Below are 22,656 nucleotides of genomic sequence, written 5' to 3'. Positions count from 1 at the left end.
GATTGTGGGAGGAAGCCGCGGTGCAGCCCCCATGCACCTCTGCATCAAAACAAAAATTGCTGTCAATTGTTTTTGTTTTTTTTTTTTAATCAACTACCAGTAAATTGACTAAATGTTCCTGGTTTGGATCTCAGTCAGACAGGGTCTTTCTGTAGTGACGTTGCTTGTTCTATTAGCACTCATTGGATACCCTGGCTCACTCCCATTGTCAAAAGACATGCCTGTTAGGTTAATCGGTAACTTGACATTACCCAGAGGGATTATGTGAGTGTGGCTGCTTGTTTGTCTATATGTCAGCCCTGTGATTGACAGGCAACCAGTCCAAGGTGTATTGCGCCTCTTTCCCAGTAACAGCTGGGATTGGCTTCAGCCCCCTGCAATCCTGAATGGGATGTACAGATAATTAATGGATGGATGGATGAATGGATTTTCAAAGAACTTAAACATAAGGCTTTAAAACTGTCCTGCAGAAACATAAGCATAGAAAAGTGTTCCCTGCGGTTTCTTCCAGATTATAGCACAAAAACAAATGTTGTCTAGTATATGAGCTTTACCCTTCATGACGTAGCATAGAAGGCAAAAACCAAGATGAAATGAAATTGTGCTTAATTTGCAAAAAGACAGCATGTTAATAAAAATAAAGTATTTACAGTAGTGCAGTCAAATCTTTAAGTGTGTCAGGTGTTTTAGAGCATGCATGTGTCTGCAGAAGACCATGCTGAAACAATAAGTGCGACTCGTGACCTGCAAGAAAACAACGCTATAGATTCATTTTTGATGGGTGCACTTTTTTATTACATTTCTGTAAAAGAAGGATGGAGATTTCTGGAAGGAAACAATACTCTGGGATATACTGAATGTGTGATATGTTAGTGTTTCTCCTCCAGTTTTAGATGCAAGAAGAATTATTGCTCTATCTCATTTGGTCGCAATTCTACCTGCGATTAAAGCTAGAGATGCATTGGGAGTGCAGGCGCTCCTGCAGGTTATAAAGGGCTACATTATTAATAAATAACTAGATCAAAACATTTTTGCAGAAAAATATTTCCGGAGATGGAAAAAAATGCATAGCAGATAGCAGACTTTTATTTTTCTCAAGCTGTCTACACTATATGAACAAAATTGTTTGACCACACCTGTTAATTATTGACTTCAGGTGTTTCAATCAGACCTGTTGCCACAAGTGTATAAAATCAAGCACCTTGCCATGCAGTCTCCATTTGTAAATATTTGTGGTACAAAATAGGTCATTCTGAAGGGCGCATTGACTTCATGCCACCTTTGCAATAAAACAGTTCATGAAATTTCATCCCTGCTGGATGTTCCACAGTCAACTGCAAGAGAAGTTATCAGAAAGTGTAAGAATTTAGGAACAACAGCAACTCAGCCATGAAGCTGAAGACCACATAAAACCACAGAACAGGGTCTGCTATGGCTGCTAAGGTGCATATGTGCAAGAAGTCATCAATGTTCTGATGATTCTTCCACTGGCATTAATGTAAGCACAAAAACAGGAGCTTCATGGAATGGGTTTCCATGGCTGAGCAGCATGCAAGCCTCACATCCCTAAGTCCAATGCCAACGCAGAGTGGTTGAGGGGTGTAAAGCACATCAACACTGGAGTTTGGAGCAGTGAAAACATGTTCTGTGGAGTGACGAATCATGCTTCTCTGGTTCAGCAATCGGATGGGCAAGTCTGGGTTTGGCGGATGCCGGGAGAATGTTACCATCCTGACTGCATTCTGTGAACTGTGTAGTTTGTTGGAGGATGGATAATGGTATTGGGCTGTTTTACAGGGGGTTGGCTAGGCCCCTTATCTCTCATGTAGGCCAATCTTAATGCTTCAGCAAACCAAGAAATTTTGGACAGTGCTATGCTTCCACCTTTGTGGCAACAGTTTGGGCAAGGGCCATTTCTATTTCAACATGGCTGTGCTCCAGTGCACAAAGCAAGGACTCTAAAGACATGGTTTAATGAGTTTGGTGTGGAAGAACTCGACCTGCCTGTACAGAGCCCTGACCTCAACCTGTGGGATGAACTGGAATAGAGATTGCAAGCTAGACCTTCTTGTCCAACATCAGTGCCTGACCTCAAAAATGTTCTATTTTCCAGAGATCACTATTATGGCTGCCAGAAATTTTTTTTGGCTGTTAATTATCAAGCCTAGTGCATTGATCAAAAATGTGCACTCTTTGAATATAATTAGATCTTTTAATGATTTCAGATTTTTCTTTGAAAACCATAACATTTAAAGAGGGAACAACCTTTTGTTCTCTAGTGATAAAGGGTTGATTCTCTTAACAAGTTTATTTCAAATATACAGACAAAGTTCAAATTCCTGAGATGAAATGTTATCACAGCAATAATGTTGGTATTACAAAGATTATTGCATGCATCACTCAGCATCTGAAGGAACCAGTACCCTGGTTCCTCAGACAATTTTCATCTGTGAACGCTTACAGGAGCTACTTTTTGCTGAAAATACATTCTGCATGAAACTGCTGTAAATGATTTCTTAGAATGTGAGATGCATAATGTATGATGCATTAAACTATTAGACTGTGTTAATGTAGCAACAGCACACCAACAAATGACCCAAGCAGACAAACAATCAAATATGTCCCCATATTAGTTGAGAAAACATCTAAATGTCACTTGATGTTTGTCTAACACAAATGAGTCAAACAGAACAGCAAACAGCCGTGTCAGAAATCCTCCATCATACTCTTGCGCCTGCTCCCACACACTGTTTACTCCCTCGGGCTCAATTTGATGTCACAGCTTTGGCCCGCTGCTCAGTTTTTGGGGATGGTGGAAAGACCTGGCAACAAGCCAGTGCAACATGCCTTATTAACCAACCTTTCACTCACAGGATCAAACACTTAATGCTACCCTGCTGTCTGTGCAGCAAGCACAGCAAAGTGAACAAACACAGTCACCGGTCATCTTGTAAACCTGCAGGCTCATTTTTGAAAGGAAAAACCAATACAGGGATTCATGTTTGTAGTCAGCCAATCAATGAATCAGACTCGGTGAGCATCCTTTTCTCCTGCTGTTTAATCGTGATTGCATTATCTTCAATGATGAGCACGCTGGCTTATGAGGGCTGCTTTGTTTACCTACATTGTTCAGGCTTAAACACCCAACATGGCTCCCTATTAGGCAATAATTGGTGACAAATGTCAGAGCCTGACATGATGGGTAAGACTCAATCAGCTGCCCTAAATGGCTAACAGGTGGTCAGCTTGAAGGTATAAACAGTCATTTTTTTATAATGAGACAGGTCTGTTTAAGCCTGGAGCTGAGAAATTGATAGACGTAACAATTAAAGCAGCTGATTGTGGATCTTGTGGTGAAGTAGCAATGTTCCTTTAGCTTGGAAAGGAACATCATTATGCTGCTCACACATAAACACACAGAGAAGTCTCTTGCTATTCAGCCTGGGAATTTCTTTGAAGCGGAAGCGGTTATAGAGCAATGGGCATCTAAAGCCAGCGAAGGGAGAGAAAAAGCGTTATAATGCATCTACAGATCAGCAGTGTTCATTACTGGTGCCTCTTTCTTATTTTAGTTACACACAAAAGCAGTAGTCACACACAAATTTGAGTCCAACCCCAATATCCAATTTCCTCTAGCATTCTTGAACCAGTCCTTACCACTGTGATCCCTTCACTTCCCGTCTTTTTCATCCCTTACTATTCACCACAGCCCTCCAACCTGCCCTCTGTCCTGTAGGTGCCTGGACCCAGATCAGAAGAGTAACCAATTACTGACCCGACACTCAGCCCACTCCCACAATCACACATAAACACACACAGTGTGTCTCTTTCGGTGACCTTCCTTCAGGAAATGTTTTGTACCATCTCTTGGCTGTTTCTATCACAGACTATTTGAGGTGTAATCCAGTGTCTGCAGATATGTGTGGTTATACGCACCCTCTGCAGGAGCGCAATTACAACCTGGCCACGGGTCCACTGGTTGAGTTAATTAAATCAGTAGGCCATTATTGGGGGAATAAGTAATCTGCTATCAACACAGCACAGCTATAATGAGTGGAGATCAGCCGGGGCGAGCGGCTATTGTTGTTCAAAACATAAAACTGGGGAGATAATGAATTGACACTCTGCTTTAGATTCTGTTTGGTTACTCCGACAACAGGGTTTCCTGCCCCGCTGCAGCATCACACTGTCAGATCTTTGCTAATGAACGCTTGGCTGATATTAAGCTATTCCTGTGGATCAAATTAAATCTTGCTCATTAATGCTTCCCACACCAGCACTTAGTGAGTATATTCTAAGTTGTGTCAAAACACAGCACGTGCAAAGCCCCTGTGACTGATTTCTTTCTTAGTGCAACCACTCTGACATCAGCATCATATTTAAAACCATTCACTTAAACAACACTTTGTCAGCATAAAATTACATGTCAAACCATTTCACATGTATGTTACACCTGTCTGACTCCCAGCAGAGGGACAGATTCACTCCAGCGCCTACTGGTAATCATATAACAGAACAGATGTTATTATGGATGTACATGAATTCATCTCAATTCGTGCTCCTCTAATAACAAAGGGCTCAGTCTGGCTGTGGCAGCGAGGTGTTTGAACATCACCGCAGGGCTAAAGGAGGAGAGCCTGCAGGGAGAGCTCGCCTGCCAAGTTAGCGTAAGAGCAGAACTCATCAAAAGAAGGGGATTTTCTTTGCCAAGGTAGCAAAGTAAAACATTAATCATTGATAGAGACAGCTGGGATGAGGGCGGCAAGCTAGAATTGAGTTTGACGTTCTCAAGGGCTGTAGGCAGAGAGATGTGAGAGAGGGAGAAAGAGAGATAGAGGTGAGGGGACAGGGTGAGAGAGAGTTTGCTTCCTCTCCTTTCACTCCAGATGATTGACTGGCATTAAGCAGGAGAAGAAGGGACCTTCTCCAACAGGCAATGTAAAAACTTGCAGAAAACCCTCAGTGGGCTCAGATCCAAGCTGAACCAATCTGTCCAGCTCTTCCCTTTGAGCTGGGAGGACGGAGAGCCCTGCTGCTGCAAAGGCATGCTGCTAGAGGAGTCAATTTTCAGGCTCACAAATCAAGCAGACAAACTCAGGTGCTGTGCAGACAGGATACCTCAGTTTCCCATGCCACCTCAGTGCAACGATTTAATAGCATAACAAAAACACCAGTCAAAACAACCACCTTTTACACTGACTGCTGACAACACAATTCTGGTCACAAACTGCACAAAATCACCTGTCAAACAGAAGAAGGAGGATATTTTTCTCTGTAAGGTGTCATCTTATTATTTCCTGCATCCTGATGTGATCAAAAAACAGTCGCTGCATCCAAACAGGACAGACACACACTTCTTAATCTGACACCTCAAATCACAGCTAGTGTATCTGATTTCCAAATACCTGCCCACCTGCAAATTTGACGTGAAACTTGTTTTCTGGCTTGAGAATCTGGACATACAGCGGGCAATTTGGAGCAAAGTCTTTCACCGCCCAGGCGCGCAGGATGGTCTGATGATCCTGGGAAAATTGGATACAGAGCAGAGTGAGATGGATGAAGTGAAAGCAGGGGAGGCAGAGTGGAAAGGTGCAACAGGCAGTGAATGAGCGGTAGCAACCCATCATTAGTAGCATCAGATTGTGGCCCCTGTCTAATAATCCTCTTAAACAACTGACTGCACAGAGGTATTGAATGGGCCTGGAAACATTTAGGAGTAACGCAGTTGTGTCAAATGGAGAAATACTCATGACTGCACAGGAAAATTTGACAAGTCCATAAAGTGAAGATGAATAAAACTGTCCCTGAGATTTCTTTGTTCACCATATTAACTGTCTTTATTTACTGTTTGAAACATCAGCATTGACTGGTAAGCATTCAACAAAGCTAAGGATGATGGTAACATCATCAGTTTTGCAAGTTTAAATAAACCTTATTGAAGTTGTTAACTTCTGCCCTGAAATTGTGATAAAAGATATCATCCATACTTATTGATAAAAATCTCTCAGGAAACTGGAACATCTGCACCAAATTCTATGTCATTCAATCCAAGCACATTTTACTGAAAAATGTAAATGGTTTGCCCCAAAAGAAGGGATGAAAAGTTCACAGCATCCAAGAGCTTTTTCATCATCTAGCCTATAATTCTACAGTAAAATGCCTATAAAAAGTATTCAACCCCTTGGATCTTTTACCCTTTACTGATTTTAGAAATCAGTCATGCAACTTTACTCCATTCTTCCTTGAAAAAACTGCTCAAGCTCTGTCAGGGTGCACAGGGATCAGGCATGAACAACTCTTATCAAGTCCAGACAATTGCACTGGTCATTGTCTGGCTGGATAATAAATCTTCCTCCAAAGTTGTAGTTCTCTCACAGACTGAATACGATTCTCCTCCAGGATTATTCCTATATTTCTTTTTACGCTCTACTATTACAAGCCTTCCAGGGGCTGGCTACCGAGAAGCATACCCACAGCATGATGCTGTCACCACCGTGAGGATGGTGTGTTTGTGGTGATGTGCAGTGCTTGGTGTCTGCCAAACATAATGTCTTGTCTGATGGCAAAAGAAGAACCATTTGGTCTCATCAGACGAAAGAACTTTCCTCCACTTGACCGCGGAGTCTCCCACATGCCTTTTGACGAACTCTAGCTGAGTTTCAATGTGAGTTTTCTTTAACAGTGGCTTTCTCTTTGCCACTCATTAAACTTTGACTGGTAAAGAACCCAGGCAACAGTTGTTTTATGTAGTCTCTCCCATTTCAGCTGCTTAAGCTTGTAACTCCTTCAGAGTAGTAATACTAGTCTTCTTGCTTGGTCACTCAGTTTGTAAGGACACGCTGATCTAGGCAGATAATGCCACATTCCTTCCATTTTCTTGATGTTGGATTTAACTGAACTCCAGGGATGTTCAGTACCTTAGAATATTTTTGTATCCATCCCCTGATTTATACTTTTCAATAAACTTTTCTCTGAGTTGCTTGGTGTGCGTTTCGTTTTCAAGGAGTAATGGTAGCCAGGAACCCGGCTAACCAGTGACTGGACCTTTCAGGACATCCAAGGGGGTGAACACTTTTTCAGGGCACTATATGTACTATGGGACATGATAATCCCAAAAAATCTCAGTCAAAGATTTGGATCTGGACTTAAGTAGTGGACTATTCCAGTTTTGGGTTGTGTCATAAAGCTGTTTTCAGGGGATTGCGAATGTGGAAGTGGAAAAGAAACATGTGGCAAAGAGAGATGATGAACATAAGCCCTAAATGGACATCTTTATATTACATTTGTGATAACAATGCTGATTCTCCTATGATAATGTGATGATCCAAAATCTCTAGAAAACAACCCTAATGCATGTGTTACAGTAAAACTGGAGTAAATTAGTTGTATGCATACAGGCCCACTCAATGCTTCAGTAATGATGTTCTTTAAATCATGTTTGTTCTCTATTTTCAGTCCTATTTTTTGCTTCATCCAAAGTACAGACTATGCTTGCTTTCAAATAATCTTCAGTGGTTGAGCATGCTGGAAATCTGGATCACAGTTTCTCATTAGGGGGTGCTGGTGAGTCCTGAGGCTAGACCATTTGAGGACCAAACAGCAGCTTGGAATTCTCATTCAAAGGACCCCGTCTCTAGGTAGCTAACAAGCTGAAATTAATTATGTTGAAAGACCTCCCGTCTTTGTGGAACAAATATGGTTCAATTGGAGATGCAACTTAGGCAGTGATTATATTTAAAGAATAAACTATGCATGTGGAATTTTTAAAAAGTGAAACTGTGTAACAGGGCCAGGGTGATGTCTTTAACGTGGTTCTTTTCTGAACAACAGTCCAAAACCCAAGGATTTCCATTTATTATCCAACAGCACAAAAACAAACAAACAAACAAAAAAACAACATTCATAAAGACAAAACCAATTTTTCTTTGAAAATTTTGATAAAAAAAAAAAACAGGAAAGACATAATTAAGTTTTGAGTAGATGACAGCTGTTTTATAACTCTTCTCAATCAACCCATCACTGCCATGTGATTTTAGTTATCTAAATGTCCTTGTACACTTGTGATTTAGGTAGCTTGGTGGACTCTGGGTAAGTTTTAATATTTTTGAGTCATTTTGGTTTAAATGCTCTGTAAAACAACAAATCAATGTTAAAAATAATTCACTTCTCATCAGTTTTGATGTCAGTGTGTTTCACTTTCCGTGTCATGCATTGTCTTATAAAACCACATAAATGGCTGTTTTCTCTCGTTTGGCACTCTTGCTATGGTTTTGTATGTTTTATTTTTTTTTTGTCTAGTTTGGGTTTCTTTTTCTGACAGCTGAAATTGTTTTGAAAGCATTTACTGCTGAGTGGAAAATTATAAAACATCTTCAACCATGACAAAACAAGTACAAAACTGCAGCAAATGCAGTGAGCTATATCCTAATGTTTCCAGTTAATACTGCTTTAATTTATTTTCAGACACAATGTTCTAAAACAGGATCTTCACTCCAGGAAATTTCAATTAGTTTTTTGGACAAAAATAAATCCAAAACATGACATCTAGCAGGAAGTCTTAGTTTGGTTGTGTTGTAGCAGTTAAAGCAATATAGGGAAGCAGTGAGGAACGTACTGCAGCAATGCGGTCCACTTCAAACCGGTTACTGAGGATAAAGCAGGCCTCAGCATCGTCCATCCTACAGGTGGTTAGTAGGGCATGTGGCCATAGGAATGAAGGATAGAGAGAGACAGAGAGAGAGAAAATCAGGAGTGAGGAGAGAAGACACAAGAAGGAGGGTATTGTCATGTTATTGAGGGAGAGGACAAAAGAGAAAAAAGGCAGGACAATAGAACAACAAACAAACCAATGTGTCTTTCAAGCCCACGCCATTTATGGATGAGATAGTAGGAGGCGAGGAGACCGGGAGATTAAACATGGAGCCATTTGTCCCTTTTTTCCTCATGACAAATCAAGCCCAAGGTGCTGCAGCTGCATTATCAGGAGCCGAGGGGCAAACAATAAGCAATATGGCTCAACTTATAATTACATCAGTTTTTTTCAGAGCTGTAGGTGCTTCAGTTATTAATTATGAGCTCCAGCTCCTACAAAGGTTTCATTTCAGCTAAAATCTGGTCTGTTTTCAAGGGCTCCATTTCAACAGAATTATTATGTGAAATTAAAATTTCTAATGAATTGATGAAATGAGGGATCAATGGATGGACTCAAAGATGTTTTGTTCTGTCAAATTTGAAAATGAAAGTATTCATGCATGTTTGCACGTTTGTATGTAAGTAAAGATAGTGGAACACTTAACTGAATAATGAATTAATGTATTGATTAATGTATGGATGGATTGATAGATCGAACAGTGTATCCAGTTAATCAGTTAATTGAGGAATTGATTAATTGCTGGATTAATGAACAGATGATCGATGGGTACTGCCTTTGTCTTTTGTGGTCAAAGGTGTCTACAAATGTGGATGGATACTGTGTTAAGAATGATAGATAAGTGGATAGATAGATACGTGGATGGATGGCTGGATGGATGGATGGATGGATGGATGGATGAATAGATGGATGGATGGATGATGGATGGATTGATAGAGGGATGGATGGATGGCTAGATGGATGGATGGAATCATGGATGGATGGATGGATGGATGGATGAATAGATGGATGGATGGATGGATAGATGGATAATGGTTTTATGGATGGTGAACAGATAAACAGATGTATACCATGAATGTAGATCATTGTCATTGATATTTAGCTGTTATTTTTGACTCACTTGGCCCTCATCAGGTCTTGGTCTTTGAGGGCAGACCCCTGCAGATAGATGACTCTCTGTGCCCACAGAGGCACATGAAGCACCCTCCTAACCTGAACATCCATCTCTGCTGGGCAAAGGATCACCACATAGTAGTCCTACACACATAAAGACAGGAATGACAGTGAACCGTTAACAAGAAACTAATAATCTTGCTGAAAAAATAGATTTCTGAACTTTGGTGTAGAGCATTTTGTCGATTTGTGTTGTTTTATGTGCAAATAGGGCTTATCTCTTCAGAGTTAGATTTTTTTTACTTTAGAGTGGCTGCCAGTCTTCTGAAGGGGTTGTAGAATGATTCTATCCTGTCAGAGGGCAGCTGTTGGAGTAGAAATGAGGACACTTGAGAGGAGTCTGATCCAGAATATAGTGGGTGGCTACTTGTCAGAGTCAGTGATAGACTCTGAATGATAATTCTCATCCCTCAGGTGTCTTATTTAGTTTCCTTCTGTGTGTATTTGTTTAACTAAACGAACTGGAACAGATGCTGAGCTCAGTGCACAGTAGGTGAAGAAGGAAGAGGACTGGAGCAGTTTGGCTCCAACCATGCAGATGATTTAGCAACACTGCAGAGAAGGAAAAAGGCAGCTGTGAATGGCAGGTAGAGCTCCTCAGGTTATGAGCATCTTTTCTGGTTACAGCTAAACAAAGCATAGGGTATATTGTAGTTAATAGAGCCATCACCCTTAAAGCTAACTCTTCAAATATTTTCCTGTCTTTAACTTGTCATCAAACATGTGTATATATTATTCTCTACTGCTAATCGGCAGAGCAGTAAATAACATTTAATCTGAGCTGGAAATATATATTATTGTCACACAAAAATGGTTTTGCTGTCCAAAACAATAACTTTATTTAACACTTTTTTATAATTAGTGATAAATATCCCAAGCATGACAATTCATTTTATTTATTTATTTTATTTTTTATTTATACAGTGTGCCCCCCATCAGTGATTTTTATGCATAAATTATCAGCCTATACTGAACACTGATCAGTCTTCAGACAAACACACACATCTGCTCCTGCATGAATAAGACACCACTTTGATCCACAGTCTTGCTGAATAAATCCTCTGCTTTAACCTCAGCTGCTCTTGCTTCTGAGGAGGATTACAGACAACAAACACCACAAACCCAAGACCCCCACAAACATTTAGTCCTACATAAAAACCATTTGAAGAGACCTGTAGTCGGGGATGTGCAAAAAACTCATTGAGGAAGTCCATGAGGAGGTCGATCTTGAGACAGCTGACACACAGCACCACGTGTTTCTCTGTCTGCGCCCGGTAGCGGCTGTAGTTCCCCCCAGATTTCTGCCGCTCCATCCACAGAAAGGCCAGCTGCTCGAACTGTATTCAGGATGACATCAATCACATTCAACAAATGGAAACCGGATTAAGTTAGAGGGAGTACAGGGAGGAACGAGGTGGTTTATGAAGAGATACAATTCCTTGTATTGTCTAGTGTTTCAGTTTGATTAGAGAAAGTGTTTGGAGAATTAAAAAGGTAAAGACTTGGTTCAGAATGGTGGCTGAATGGAACATGATAGCAAAAGCCTGGGTAAAATTTCACTGTTGCATTCTGGGCAGATTGATTTTACAGATAAAAAGACACAAGAACAACTCAGAATCCAGGAAATTGTCATGGTTTTCTTTTTGCCTCTCCACTGAACAATACCTCAAAATCAAACAGCAAGCAAATTTGTTTGAATGTATGCTTGACAGAGATTACCTTTGCAAACAGATCCTGATAAATGTAGTATTCATGATAGAGTCTCCGATGGACCCCGTCCCCCAGACCAGAAGCATTTTAACTTTCTTTTCTACTTATTCATGAGGGGTCCTGATGGCAATGCTATTTTTGCTACTATACATGGCGGCGTGTCTGTCTGTCTTGAGTTGCATGCTACATCATTGCTCCAATGGTCCTTAAAACTTTTCAGAAGACTTCTTAGGTGTACTGGTTCAAAACTGGAACCATGAAAACAATTGGAAATATGTACAGGCTTTCTATAAAATCTCAAAATGTTGCGCCAAGTCATCATTCAGGGACTTCTGCTGTGTTCCATTTACCTCGGAAGACTGATGTTGGAGTTGTATGCATTCTATTTGCTACGAGATCGAGAGTAAGTGACAGAGCTGGTGTTTTGTAGATCTGTGCTACCTATCAAGATGTGCTACTTTGTGTTTGTGTGCATTGGGTAAATGGTTAAGGTTAGGGTGAGGGTTAAGGACAGACTCTGCTACCGTTTTGTACTGCGGAAGGAATTTTTGACAAAGCAGCTGAAATAGTCAGAACGGGAATACAACTGGACACGTCCACAAGGAAACATGTTTGAATAAGTTGATACACCTGATCTCTTTAAAGCACTTTTCTGTGCTCACATTAAACAAGATAAAACAGGAGACCTGTCACACAGTGTTAGCATCATCTACTGAGAAATCATGGTTTGATTGCCGTTTTGTCAGCTGTAGTCACCTGTGCTGCATGAACATGTTTCAGTATGGGTCCGTCTCTGCATAGCCTGGGCTATGCTTTGTAAAAGCTCCAGAATAAAATGTGTGCACTAAAACTTTGCACATAAGTCAAATGGCACAGCCTTAACGCTCCCCTTATCATGTTGTTGGCCTATCACTGCACATATACACCAGCTCACAGAGACGCTGAGCTCAGATGCAGAGAGAGCCGATGGAAGTGTGCTGAAGTTTCTATGATGCACAGACTTTCCAAAGATCAGGAAACAATTTCACCTCTATGTGACTGAAAAATAAATTATAATAAATGATGTGTCAATATGGTCAGTAAATATGACATTGCTATTACTAAACCATAACCAGGAATTCAATCAGTCTGAGAGACCTAGCTGCTTTTTTTATCCATATGTTGCACCTTTGTGGCATGACAAAAATGAGGTTGTTTACATAGCATTTCCTTCATTCAGAGACTTAAACTTAATCAGGTTGGTGCTTAAGTAAACATAAAAATACAGTTTTAAATAATTGACTTTAACCTGATGTATGAAGTATTGAGATGAGTATCTTGCCATCTTTACAACTTATTTGTTAACTTTGCCTAAAGTAGAAAAGATCAGATTTTAAATCTAAAGCTTAGCCAGATTGCTGTTATTTTCCTTTCAAATAACATTTTGATTTATGTGATATGAAGTAAATCCTAAACAGGTGACAACTGATGCGTTGATCCATTTGCCAGCAGAAATGTAGGTCCTCCTCAGCTCCTTAGCATCAACAGTCTCAGGCTTATATGTCTAAAATATGCAGCCACATAAACAAAATTCAGCAGACACTGGTCATTCTTTTATGCTCCGTGTCTTGTGGATGCTCCCATTTAACTCTGGATAAATGTCTCTGGTTCTGAGCTGAAATAATGTCAGCTGGTTTTAGTTTGCTATATTAGGCCATAAATATTTATGCACCAAGAATATTTAATTCAGCTATTAGTTGTGTACTGCCAGTTCTAGATCTGTGATGGCACTGTTAAGTTTGTATTTCAGAAACAAAATCTGTCTCAAGGAAAGTCTCCATCCATAGTGATGATGCCAGGTTGGCGTCTCATCTTTCTGTCCATCCATTATATATATTGCTCATTACTTCTGGTGTAACAGGGAGGTGGAAGTGGGGGGCAATCCCAGCTGCCTTTGGGTGAGATGCAGGGTATAACCTAGACTGGTCAGCAGCCAATCACAAGGCTGATATGTAGACGTACAAACTTTCACGCTCACACTCACACCTACAGGCAATTTAGTCGGAAACCTAGAGAGAATTCAACATGCATGGGGGTACATGCAAACTCACACAGGAAGACCTTGTCTCAACAGCAGTGATGGATTGGCCACCCAGAATGACTCGTAATTACATTAAAAAAAAAAAAAAAAAGATCTAAATGCAAATATACAAGAGCTTATTTTTTCTGTTATGTTTTTTTTAAATCAGAAAGTGTAATTGATAAAGCCAAAAACATTTTTAGTAGGATGATTCAATAAAAGTATTTCCTCCCATCATCATCATCTCATAGCGAGAGTGAAAAGATTTAAAGGCAGGACTGACAACTATTGTGAATGCAGCATCAATCAGTGAAAAGAAGATGGTTTGGGGCATTAAATGACCAAATGGAGATGGGCTGAGATAAGAGATAAAAGAATGCTATTTTAGCTGCAGGTGAGAAAAGTACTGAAATAACAGATTTATTTTCTAAACATGTCACCATTGTGGCCACCAGGGTAGCACCAGTAGATGAACTGGTTAAGAAGTTATTTTACAGCAAAGATGGCAAACAGATTGACTGCGATGCTGAGAACTATTCTATATTTTGTGTAATGTGTCTGGCATTTTCCTAAAAGAGTACACTGTGCTTGATAAGTCCTTTTTCATATGCTATGACCTTCTGTTACATGCACAGTACTTTTAGTGATTTTTTTGGTCAATGAATGATGGTCCCACCTGTGCATTTGTGCTGAATGTTTCCCTTTTATTGAACCACTCAGGCTGTGGCTCCTATGCTCTTTCTGATTGCACTGAATCATTGTCAGCATACAGTACATTTAGAAGTAGTTCAGACCCCCTTCCCTTTTGTCAGTTTTGTTATTTTGAGGGCTGATTTGACAGTCATTAAAAAAACAAAACAAAACATTAATCTACACTCAGTACCCAATCATCACAAAGTGAAAACAGAATTTTAGAATTTTTGCAGATTTGTTAAAGATTAAAAACTGGAATGTCACATTTATGTAAGTATTCAGACCCTCTGAAACAACACTTTCTGTTCATCATTACTGAGATGTTTCTACACCTTGACTGGAGTCCACCTGTGGTAAATTAAGTTGATTGGGCATTATTTAGAAAGGCACACACCTCTCTATAGAAGGCCTCAGCTGACAATGCATATCAGAGCAAAACTCAAGCCATGAGGTCAAAGGAACTACCTGCAGAGCTCAGGGACAGATTGTTGCAAGTCACAGATCTGGAGAAGACTACTAAAAAATTTCAGCAGCACTGAAGGTTTCCAGGAGCACAGTAGCCTCCATAACTAACAATAACAAGGGCGAAGGGAGATGACCAAGAATCTGATGGTCACTCCAACTGAGGTCCAGAGATTCTGTGTGGAGATGTGGCCAGACAGACAACCATCACTGCAGCCCTCCACTGATCAGGATTTTATGGCAGTGTGATTAGATGGAAGCCTTTTCTCAGTGCAACACACATGAAAGCCAACTTGGAGTTTGCAAAACACTTCTCATGACAGCCAAGCTAAGCCCTCCATTAGAGTATTATGAAGGCAACTGTGTTCCTGGGAGGTCTTCTACAGAGAGGTGTGCGCCTTTCCAAATCATGTCCAATCAATCTCCAGTCAAGGTGTAGAAACATTTCAGCAATGATAAAGAGAAATGAAGCTCAGTTAGTTCATGCAGGACACAGTAGTCATACATCCAACTGTAATCAGCTGACAGCCAGCTGATCCCAATTATCACCTTCCTGTTATCACAGCCAGTCATAGCTCTTTCTCTCAACACAGCAGTCCAGTTAAATATTTCATACATCTCTTTTTAATCCCTGCTTGCATTAATGCTGCTGTACCATGCTGCTGGCAAAGCTTAACCTCCTCCACCCCAGCCGCCTCCTTTACAGCATAACATTTGTTGCACCCTCATATTGAAATACATGCTACTGTGTATTAATTGCTTTTGAACTAATCTTATTGTATTCAGTAATTGGTATTGATGTATCTATCCATACGGGGGTTTCTAGCTATGTGCTCCCTGGAAAGTCAAAGCATGCTGCTTGACTAACCCAGGGAGCATCCTTTTTGCAAAGCCTTCTCCATCAAGTAAAGCCATATATCCATTTTTCCATAAACAGTTAAATAAATGACCAGAGTGTTAAGAGAATAAAGATGGATTTAAACAATTATAGCCCCCTTGTACAACATAACAACATTGAAAAAAGTCAAGGGAGTCTGAATAATTTCCAAATCCATTCTATATTAGCCTTTGTGGTGATTATATTTTATGCCATTTATGTGCTATTTTCAGGCATTTTGTCTTTGTTGGTGCTTGGTGTTGTTTAGTTTTGAAAATTAGGGCCAGTCTGCTACAAATGCCAGGGCCTTTTTTATAATTTAGTGCTGATTTAAACCAGGAACCTTCTTGCTGTGAGGTGACAGCTCTAATCTCTGCACCACTGTGCAGCCCCTTTTTAATACCAATATCATTTCAAGGACAAACTGCTTGCATATAAATGACTGCTCAGCAACAGGTCAACAGCATGGACGGGTTTACACCATGAGTAAAGGACAGTAACTGATTCCTGATGTGCTTAGTGGCCCTCTTTTGCAGCCTAGAGACTCACGGCAGGACTCGTTCAGACAGATGGACACACAAACACACAGGGGGGCTAGTTTCTGAATGTCAAGGGGTATTTAGGGATGAAGGATAGGGAGGAGAGAGAGGGAGGAACGGCACGACAGCAATATTGTTCATGTGGAGGTTGTAAATTTTTTTGAAAGTTCTTTGTATTTTTTGTTTTTTTGAGAGAATGTGTTAAATACCTCGATAATTAGAAGTGTGTCTGAGTAGGATGAAGCCTTGCACCTACAGCTTATGTGACAAACTAAAAATGAAAAAAAGCTTTGAAAGGTATGTAGTGTCAGCGCTTGGAAATCCAATTTACAATGAAACAAGAATGTCAGCAGACCAAAAGATTTCAGTGTTGTTTTACAGTAATGTGTGTGATTTCCTGCCCACAGAGATTCTTCTCTGCCTTCAGGTACAAGGCACACGGTGGAAATCCCTGAGATTAGCACTTTTAAATCTTCCGGGAGACAAAAAGGCCATCCAGCTACCTTGGGGATATGTTTGCATAAATATGGTGAACAACCATCAGGATGTGATACAGCTGATATGGTTAAAGTGTTATAATACTCCTTGATGTGTGTATATGGTTCCTGAAATTCCCTCTGGGGAGCTGCTAAATGACAGAAGTGGGATCTGGGGAATTGAGCAAGTAAGAAAGACTCTCTCTGTGCTCTGTGCGTAAAAATAGTGTTTTCTAATCTACGTAGGATGCAGTGAGTCATCTCTTAGTTTGCATGAGGGGAAATACTGTAATGAATATCAAAAATAACAAATTGCCTTTTTTGGATTGATTGGTTTCCCCCCATCTGTTAGTTCAAGGATAGCAAGAATTTTAAGTCACTTTAAAGGCATGTTTGTGCTGTCTTTATCCAAGATTTTTAACTTTCTTGTAAAATTGAGAATGACAGTGGGGAGCCCTGTTGGTTACATGGAACACAAAATTGAAAATAAAATAAAGGTGACAATTGAAATGTGTTTTTGCCTTTATCCAATCTTCAAATCAATGAACAGTTCTGGATCATTTTAGAGCAAACTTTTATGAAGTTATTAATTCGGTGCAGTACATTCAAACTTTTCTATCTGTTGAAGTTGCTACAGTGATACTAGGGCCTGTCACCTTTATTTCTTACCTGGATTGGAAGAACGATGAGCGCCACAAAGATCATAATGACCACTAAGAGCTGCGAGGGCCAGATTTGAGGGGTGACATCACCGAAGCCCACTGTGGAAAAAGTGACCACGCAGAAGTAGAGGGAGTCAAACAGGGTCAGGTTGTTCCCCGCTCGTTCCAGGTGCTGGATACCGCAGATGCTGATGGAGGTCAGCAGGGTGTGGAGGATGGAGAAAGAGAGAAAGAAAGTAAACGTCACAAAAAAAAGACTACACTTGAGGTTCAATTATACAACCAGAGCTGGGTTTCACACCTGTTTGCACATGTGTGACTTTCTATGTGTGAAAGTGAGAGTAGAGTTGAGTGCCTTTGGGGGACATTTTATATTCGTGCACAGGTGTGCAAGCTGTATGATTATCATGTTTCATGTTCTTTAATGGATGGATGCATCAACAGGCAACCCCAGAACAGTCAGAGAGCTTATTTCATGCTGTGTGGAGGATCTTCTTGATTAGCTCAGGCTTTCACACCAGACATGCAGCGAGCTGACACATCCTCCGCTGCACTGAAGCAATCACCAGTTGTCATTTCAGAGGACCGGCTCACTCACACAGTTACCAATTATGTCTCTGCTCTATGTCTTTTCCTCTTTTAGCCCCAGAAGACTCTTTTGTATTTTTACATGGCTGTGACGGCTTTCCCTTTCAATCCTCATTTAACATCCCTTTCTCTGCACCTTTTTTTTTTTTTATTTCTTGTATCCCCAGTTCTCAATTTGGTATCAGCAGCGAAGATACCCACCATGTGAACATGAGACACACCAGTGTGCTGATGAGAATCACCACCTGGTTAAACATGGCTGAGTGCGTCCGCTGGATCGCTCTGTGGAGATCATTCTGCAGAGAGACGGGCAGGTAAGAAAAACAACAGAACGAGTGCTGCATTGTTAAAGTGAAAAATGAGGATGCAGTGCTGTTGATTGATAGAAAAATAGACCATAACAAGATGTGAGGCACTGAAAAAGAACATAAATGGAAAAGGGTAGGAATGCATGGAGCAAAGATGGAGATAGAACAGGTGTATCTCGCAAATTTAGAATATAATGTAAAAGTTATTTTTTCCCCTTTAATTTACTTCAGACATCCTTCATCTCATTCAAAGTTAAATATTTCAAGACGTTTTTTTTTTTGGTTTGTTTGTCTTAATCTTGATCATTATGGCTTCCAGCTAATGAAAATCAAAAATCCACTGTCTCAAAATGTATTGTGAAAAGTCCAATTTTCCTGAGCCTTCATTCTCCCACTCTGGTTCAGTACACACAACCACAACCATGGAGATGACTGCTGACAAGTGTCCAGAGGACAACCATTGACACCCTTAACAAGCAGGGCAACCTACAGAAGGCCATTGCTGAAAAGGCAGGCTGTCCTCAGAGGCTGTACCAAAGCATATTAACGTAAAGTTGACTGGAAGGAAAAAGTGTGGTAAGAAAAGGTGCACAAAGCACAGAAATGAGCTCAGCCTTCAGGGAATTGCCAAACAAAGCAGATTTAAGAACTTAAGCAAATTTCAGACCCGTTTGCTGTGCACATGTCCACTACGGCTCCTGCTTCCTTGTTTGCTGTGTGTTGGCCGCATTTTACTGCTTTCAAAGCCCATCAATCTTCAAAAGCTTTACCTCAATAAACCCCCATACAAGTGACTTGATTTATTCTATAGAGGAAGCATGTCAGGAACTATTTGAAATAAAAGCATTCTGTACAAATGAATGGAGTTTCTCTGAAGAAATTCATGGGCTTTTACTTTGAAAAGCACAAACCAGAAGTGCACTCATACTGTGATTATCTTCCTGTTCCTCTTTCCTTTTCTTTCTACCAGTGGGGAAACAGAAAGCGTCACTACTAGTCAAAGTTTAGATTATGACTAAGGCATTTAAGCTTGTGGCCTTCATCTTGGTCATCAAGAAACACATTGTAAACATATTCATATTCATGCATAAGTGATACAACAAGATAAATAGGCTCTCCATTTTTGTGTCTATTTTGGTCCAAAACTGCACGTAGCACAAAAGAAAAATAGGCGAGACCTTGATTTTCTAAATCCTCCACTCCTGAGCCATATATATGGCATGTGGGATGTGGCACACATGCAGGCAGTCTGAAAGCCTTGACTTGTTGACATACAAACAAATGGAAAATTAAGCCAAGTCATGGCAAAAATGAGTGTCTCACGCAAACACTCTGAAACTGACTTCACAGTCACTAGCTTCGCAAGTAGGGGACTGAGACTGGAGTCAGTGTATCAAGAGTCTCCACACACAGGCAGGTCCAGATAGTTCCAAAACCACAAACAATGTCAAAAGCATTTCACCTGGGCTATGGAGAAAAACAACTGGACCATAGCACAGTGGTCAAGAGTCCTGTTTTTGAATGAAAGTAAATTTTGATTTTATTTGGAAATCAAGGACCCATGGTCTGTGGGAAGATCTGAGAGGCACAGAATCCAAGGTGCTTGAAGTCCAGGGTTTTCAGTTTTCACAGTCAGTGATGGTTTGGGGCGTCATGTCAAGTCCATCAAGTCCAGACTCAACGCTGTCAGCAACCAGGAGCTTTTAGAGTACTTTCATGCTTCAAATCTGCTAAGAAGCTTTCTTGAGATGCTAATCTCTTTTTCTAGAACTTTGCACCTCCCCATAGTGAAGCCAAAACTACCAGGAACTGGTTCGCTGACCATGGTATTACTGTGCTTGACTGGCTTGACCTGAGTCCCATAGAAAATCTCTGGGGAAATGCCAAGAGGAAGATAAGAAACACCAGACTCAACATAACAGACCAGCTGAAGGCTGCTATCAGAGCAACCTGGGCTTCATAACACCCCAGCAGTGCCACGGGCTGATTGGCCCCATGCCAAGTCATATTTATGCAGTAATTTGTGCAAAAGGAGTCCAAACCAATTATTGAGTGCATTAATGAGCATATTTTCCAGAAGGTCAGCATTTCTGCATTATAAACCCTTTTTGACGGATGTTTTCAAAATTTCTAATATTCTGAAAAAATTGATTTTTTATTTTTGTGAGCTGTACCCTGTAATCATTTTAATTAACATGTGAAAGTCCTCCCCTTTGTATGAGATAAATGTATAATATGTGCACTTTCTGAATTAAATTACAGCAAAAAATAATTTTTCATGATCTATTTTTTTGATGCACTAGGATAAAAACATCTGGAGCAAGGCTTGCTAGTATGTCATAGGAGAGATCAAGGCAGGGAATCTGAAAGCTTTAATGCAGATCCTGAGGTGCAAGTTGAAACATTTTGTGACTGATTTACCTTCATGGCAGATAAAGCTGGTGAGCTGAAATGGCAGAGACAGAGAGGGGGGAAATCGCATGCCAACAAAATAACACAACAAAGATGTTGAGATGGAAGTGATGAAATAATTGGATAAGGAGACAGTGCATCACTTACTATCATGTTCTCCAGAGCATGTTTGGCCAGCCAGCAATTGAGAAATACAGGAATGAAGAGATTTCTGAAGGAGGGTAGAATCACCTGTCAAGGAGAGAAAGCTTCAGTCTGCTTGACTCTCTCATCATTTTTTTTCGTCATATGTCACAGGATTTCTCACTCATATCTTCCCTGAAGAAGCCATTAAATATGTGGTGTGCATTCAAGTAGAGGGATGTGATAGAGGGATTCGCTGCAGTGCACATACTTCCACTTACAGTGATCATGAAAGGAATGGCGCTGATCATCTCCAGAATGAAGGGGACACGTAAGACTTGCTCCCAAACGTTACCCTGGAAACAAACCCCCACAGAGAAAGGTCAGGGAACTTCATTGTTATGTCAACCTTTAGGCTTTGATACATAAAATGCCAGGTTGCTGAAAGTAGTCAGAGACAAGCTGACGAGCATTAGCACCATTGATATAATAGATCGGTATGTATGGGCTACTCCCTTGTGGCCTTTGAGAGAAGAAACACCATTACTCAGTTTGCACTAAGCTTCCTCATTTAATGCAGATGGCTGTTTTATGTGGCTCCCACCTACATCTGTCTGACCTCACTAGTGTAGGTGGACAGGCGGAGGGTATGTCCACAGGAATCAGTCAACTCTAAATGCTAAGTCCTCTAGCCTCCAGAGTAATCTGCAGAGAGAGCCCTTTATGGGCTTATAGAGTTGGGTACATCAAAGGCAGGGCAAGGATCAGCCCCCTACAACAGCATTGCAGAGGCCTCCCCTAAAGTCTGTGATGAGTTCATAACAGGACATAGCTGAGGTAGACTCGAACCCTGCTGAGATGCTTCCCAAATAGGAGAACAAAGGAGCAGCATCAGGCAGAGGGGAAACTTTGCTTCAGTCCAATGAGCACATAGAGGGGAGTAAAGTGGACAAACAGCACCCTCAAGCATATCACAAGCACGTATGCCACACACGCACGCCACACATGTTGACATCATAAGGCCGCTGGGGGCCACGATGAATGACTCACCTTGTAGCTGAGATACACAAGCAACATAGTTTCTGAAAAGCTGATGAAAGCCACGAGCACCTGCAAAAACAGGGCGAGAGTAATAAAGAAAATGAGAGATGCAGACACAGAGGGAGAGCAGACACACAGAGGAGAGTTGGAGAGCTTAGAGAAATTAGGAGTTGCAGAGATGGAAGAGAGGAGCGTGGGTGGAATCAGAAGGCGTGCTGGTGATTGAGCTTGAAAGGGAACAGGTTTAACTGAAGCCAGAGACTGTCTGTCTGACTGTGTACGTTTATGTGTGCAATGTGAGCGTAAATACTCATGCCAGGGAAATTGATCTGAGGTCCTGAAATGATGGGACATAAATGAACCAGTAAAAGGAATGTAAAAACTGTGGCATGCTGCGGTGTGAGTGCATTCATGTGTGTAAGCAAACTTTGTTTACACAGGAGAACGGCGATCTATCTGACCTGCAGTGCCCACAGCGGTAGAGGTCTATCCACCCAGATGATCAGTTTCCTAAAGAGTGGAAAAGAAGGAAAGGTCAGAGATGTGACAAAAAATAGTACAAAATTACACAGAGGCTATTAAAATAAAAAAGCACACTCAACATAGATAATCCTCAAAGTTCATGTCACTATACTTAGATTAAATTATGCTGTGTAAATTGGAACAAAAGTGAAGTTAATAGTTTCTAAAGTGGTCATAGTATAGGAGAAAATTTACATTTACACATCAGAATGGAAATGTACAAGCTTAATTTAATTTAAAGAAAAGGCTATTTAAAAGACACCCAGGGGCTTATCATGGCTGCTTGCCTGCTTTGCTCTGATTTGCTCCTAGGAGTCTGATGCCTAAAGCAGGAGGCAGCCCATCCCTTCCTGATCTTACT

At 40.7% G+C, this 22,656-nt stretch overlaps 1 protein-coding gene across 1 annotated transcript in view; it reads right to left on the bottom strand.

Moving 5' to 3' along the window:
- Positions 1-22,656, bottom strand: part of LOC121503484 (potassium channel subfamily T member 2) — a 65,561-nt gene that overhangs the window by 20,179 nt on the left and 22,726 nt on the right. Inside the window, exons 5-14 of the mRNA XM_041777934.1 lie at positions 22,235-22,283; positions 21,783-21,842; positions 21,014-21,088; positions 20,757-20,840; positions 18,091-18,185; positions 17,309-17,489; positions 10,996-11,160; positions 9,771-9,907; positions 8,615-8,678; positions 5,414-5,522 (exon numbers count right to left, since the gene is read on the bottom strand). Of these exons, the coding sequence (XP_041633868.1) occupies positions 5,414-5,522; positions 8,615-8,678; positions 9,771-9,907; positions 10,996-11,160; positions 17,309-17,489; positions 18,091-18,185; positions 20,757-20,840; positions 21,014-21,088; positions 21,783-21,842; positions 22,235-22,283 (1,019 nt within the window). The remainder of the gene's footprint in view (positions 1-5,413; positions 5,523-8,614; positions 8,679-9,770; positions 9,908-10,995; positions 11,161-17,308; positions 17,490-18,090; positions 18,186-20,756; positions 20,841-21,013; positions 21,089-21,782; positions 21,843-22,234; positions 22,284-22,656) is intronic.

Source organism: Cheilinus undulatus, linkage group 21 (assembly GCF_018320785.1).
Source record: "Cheilinus undulatus linkage group 21, ASM1832078v1, whole genome shotgun sequence".
Taxonomy (NCBI): domain Eukaryota; kingdom Metazoa; phylum Chordata; class Actinopteri; order Labriformes; family Labridae; genus Cheilinus; species Cheilinus undulatus.
This window is presented reverse-complemented; position numbering and strand designations above follow the sequence as displayed.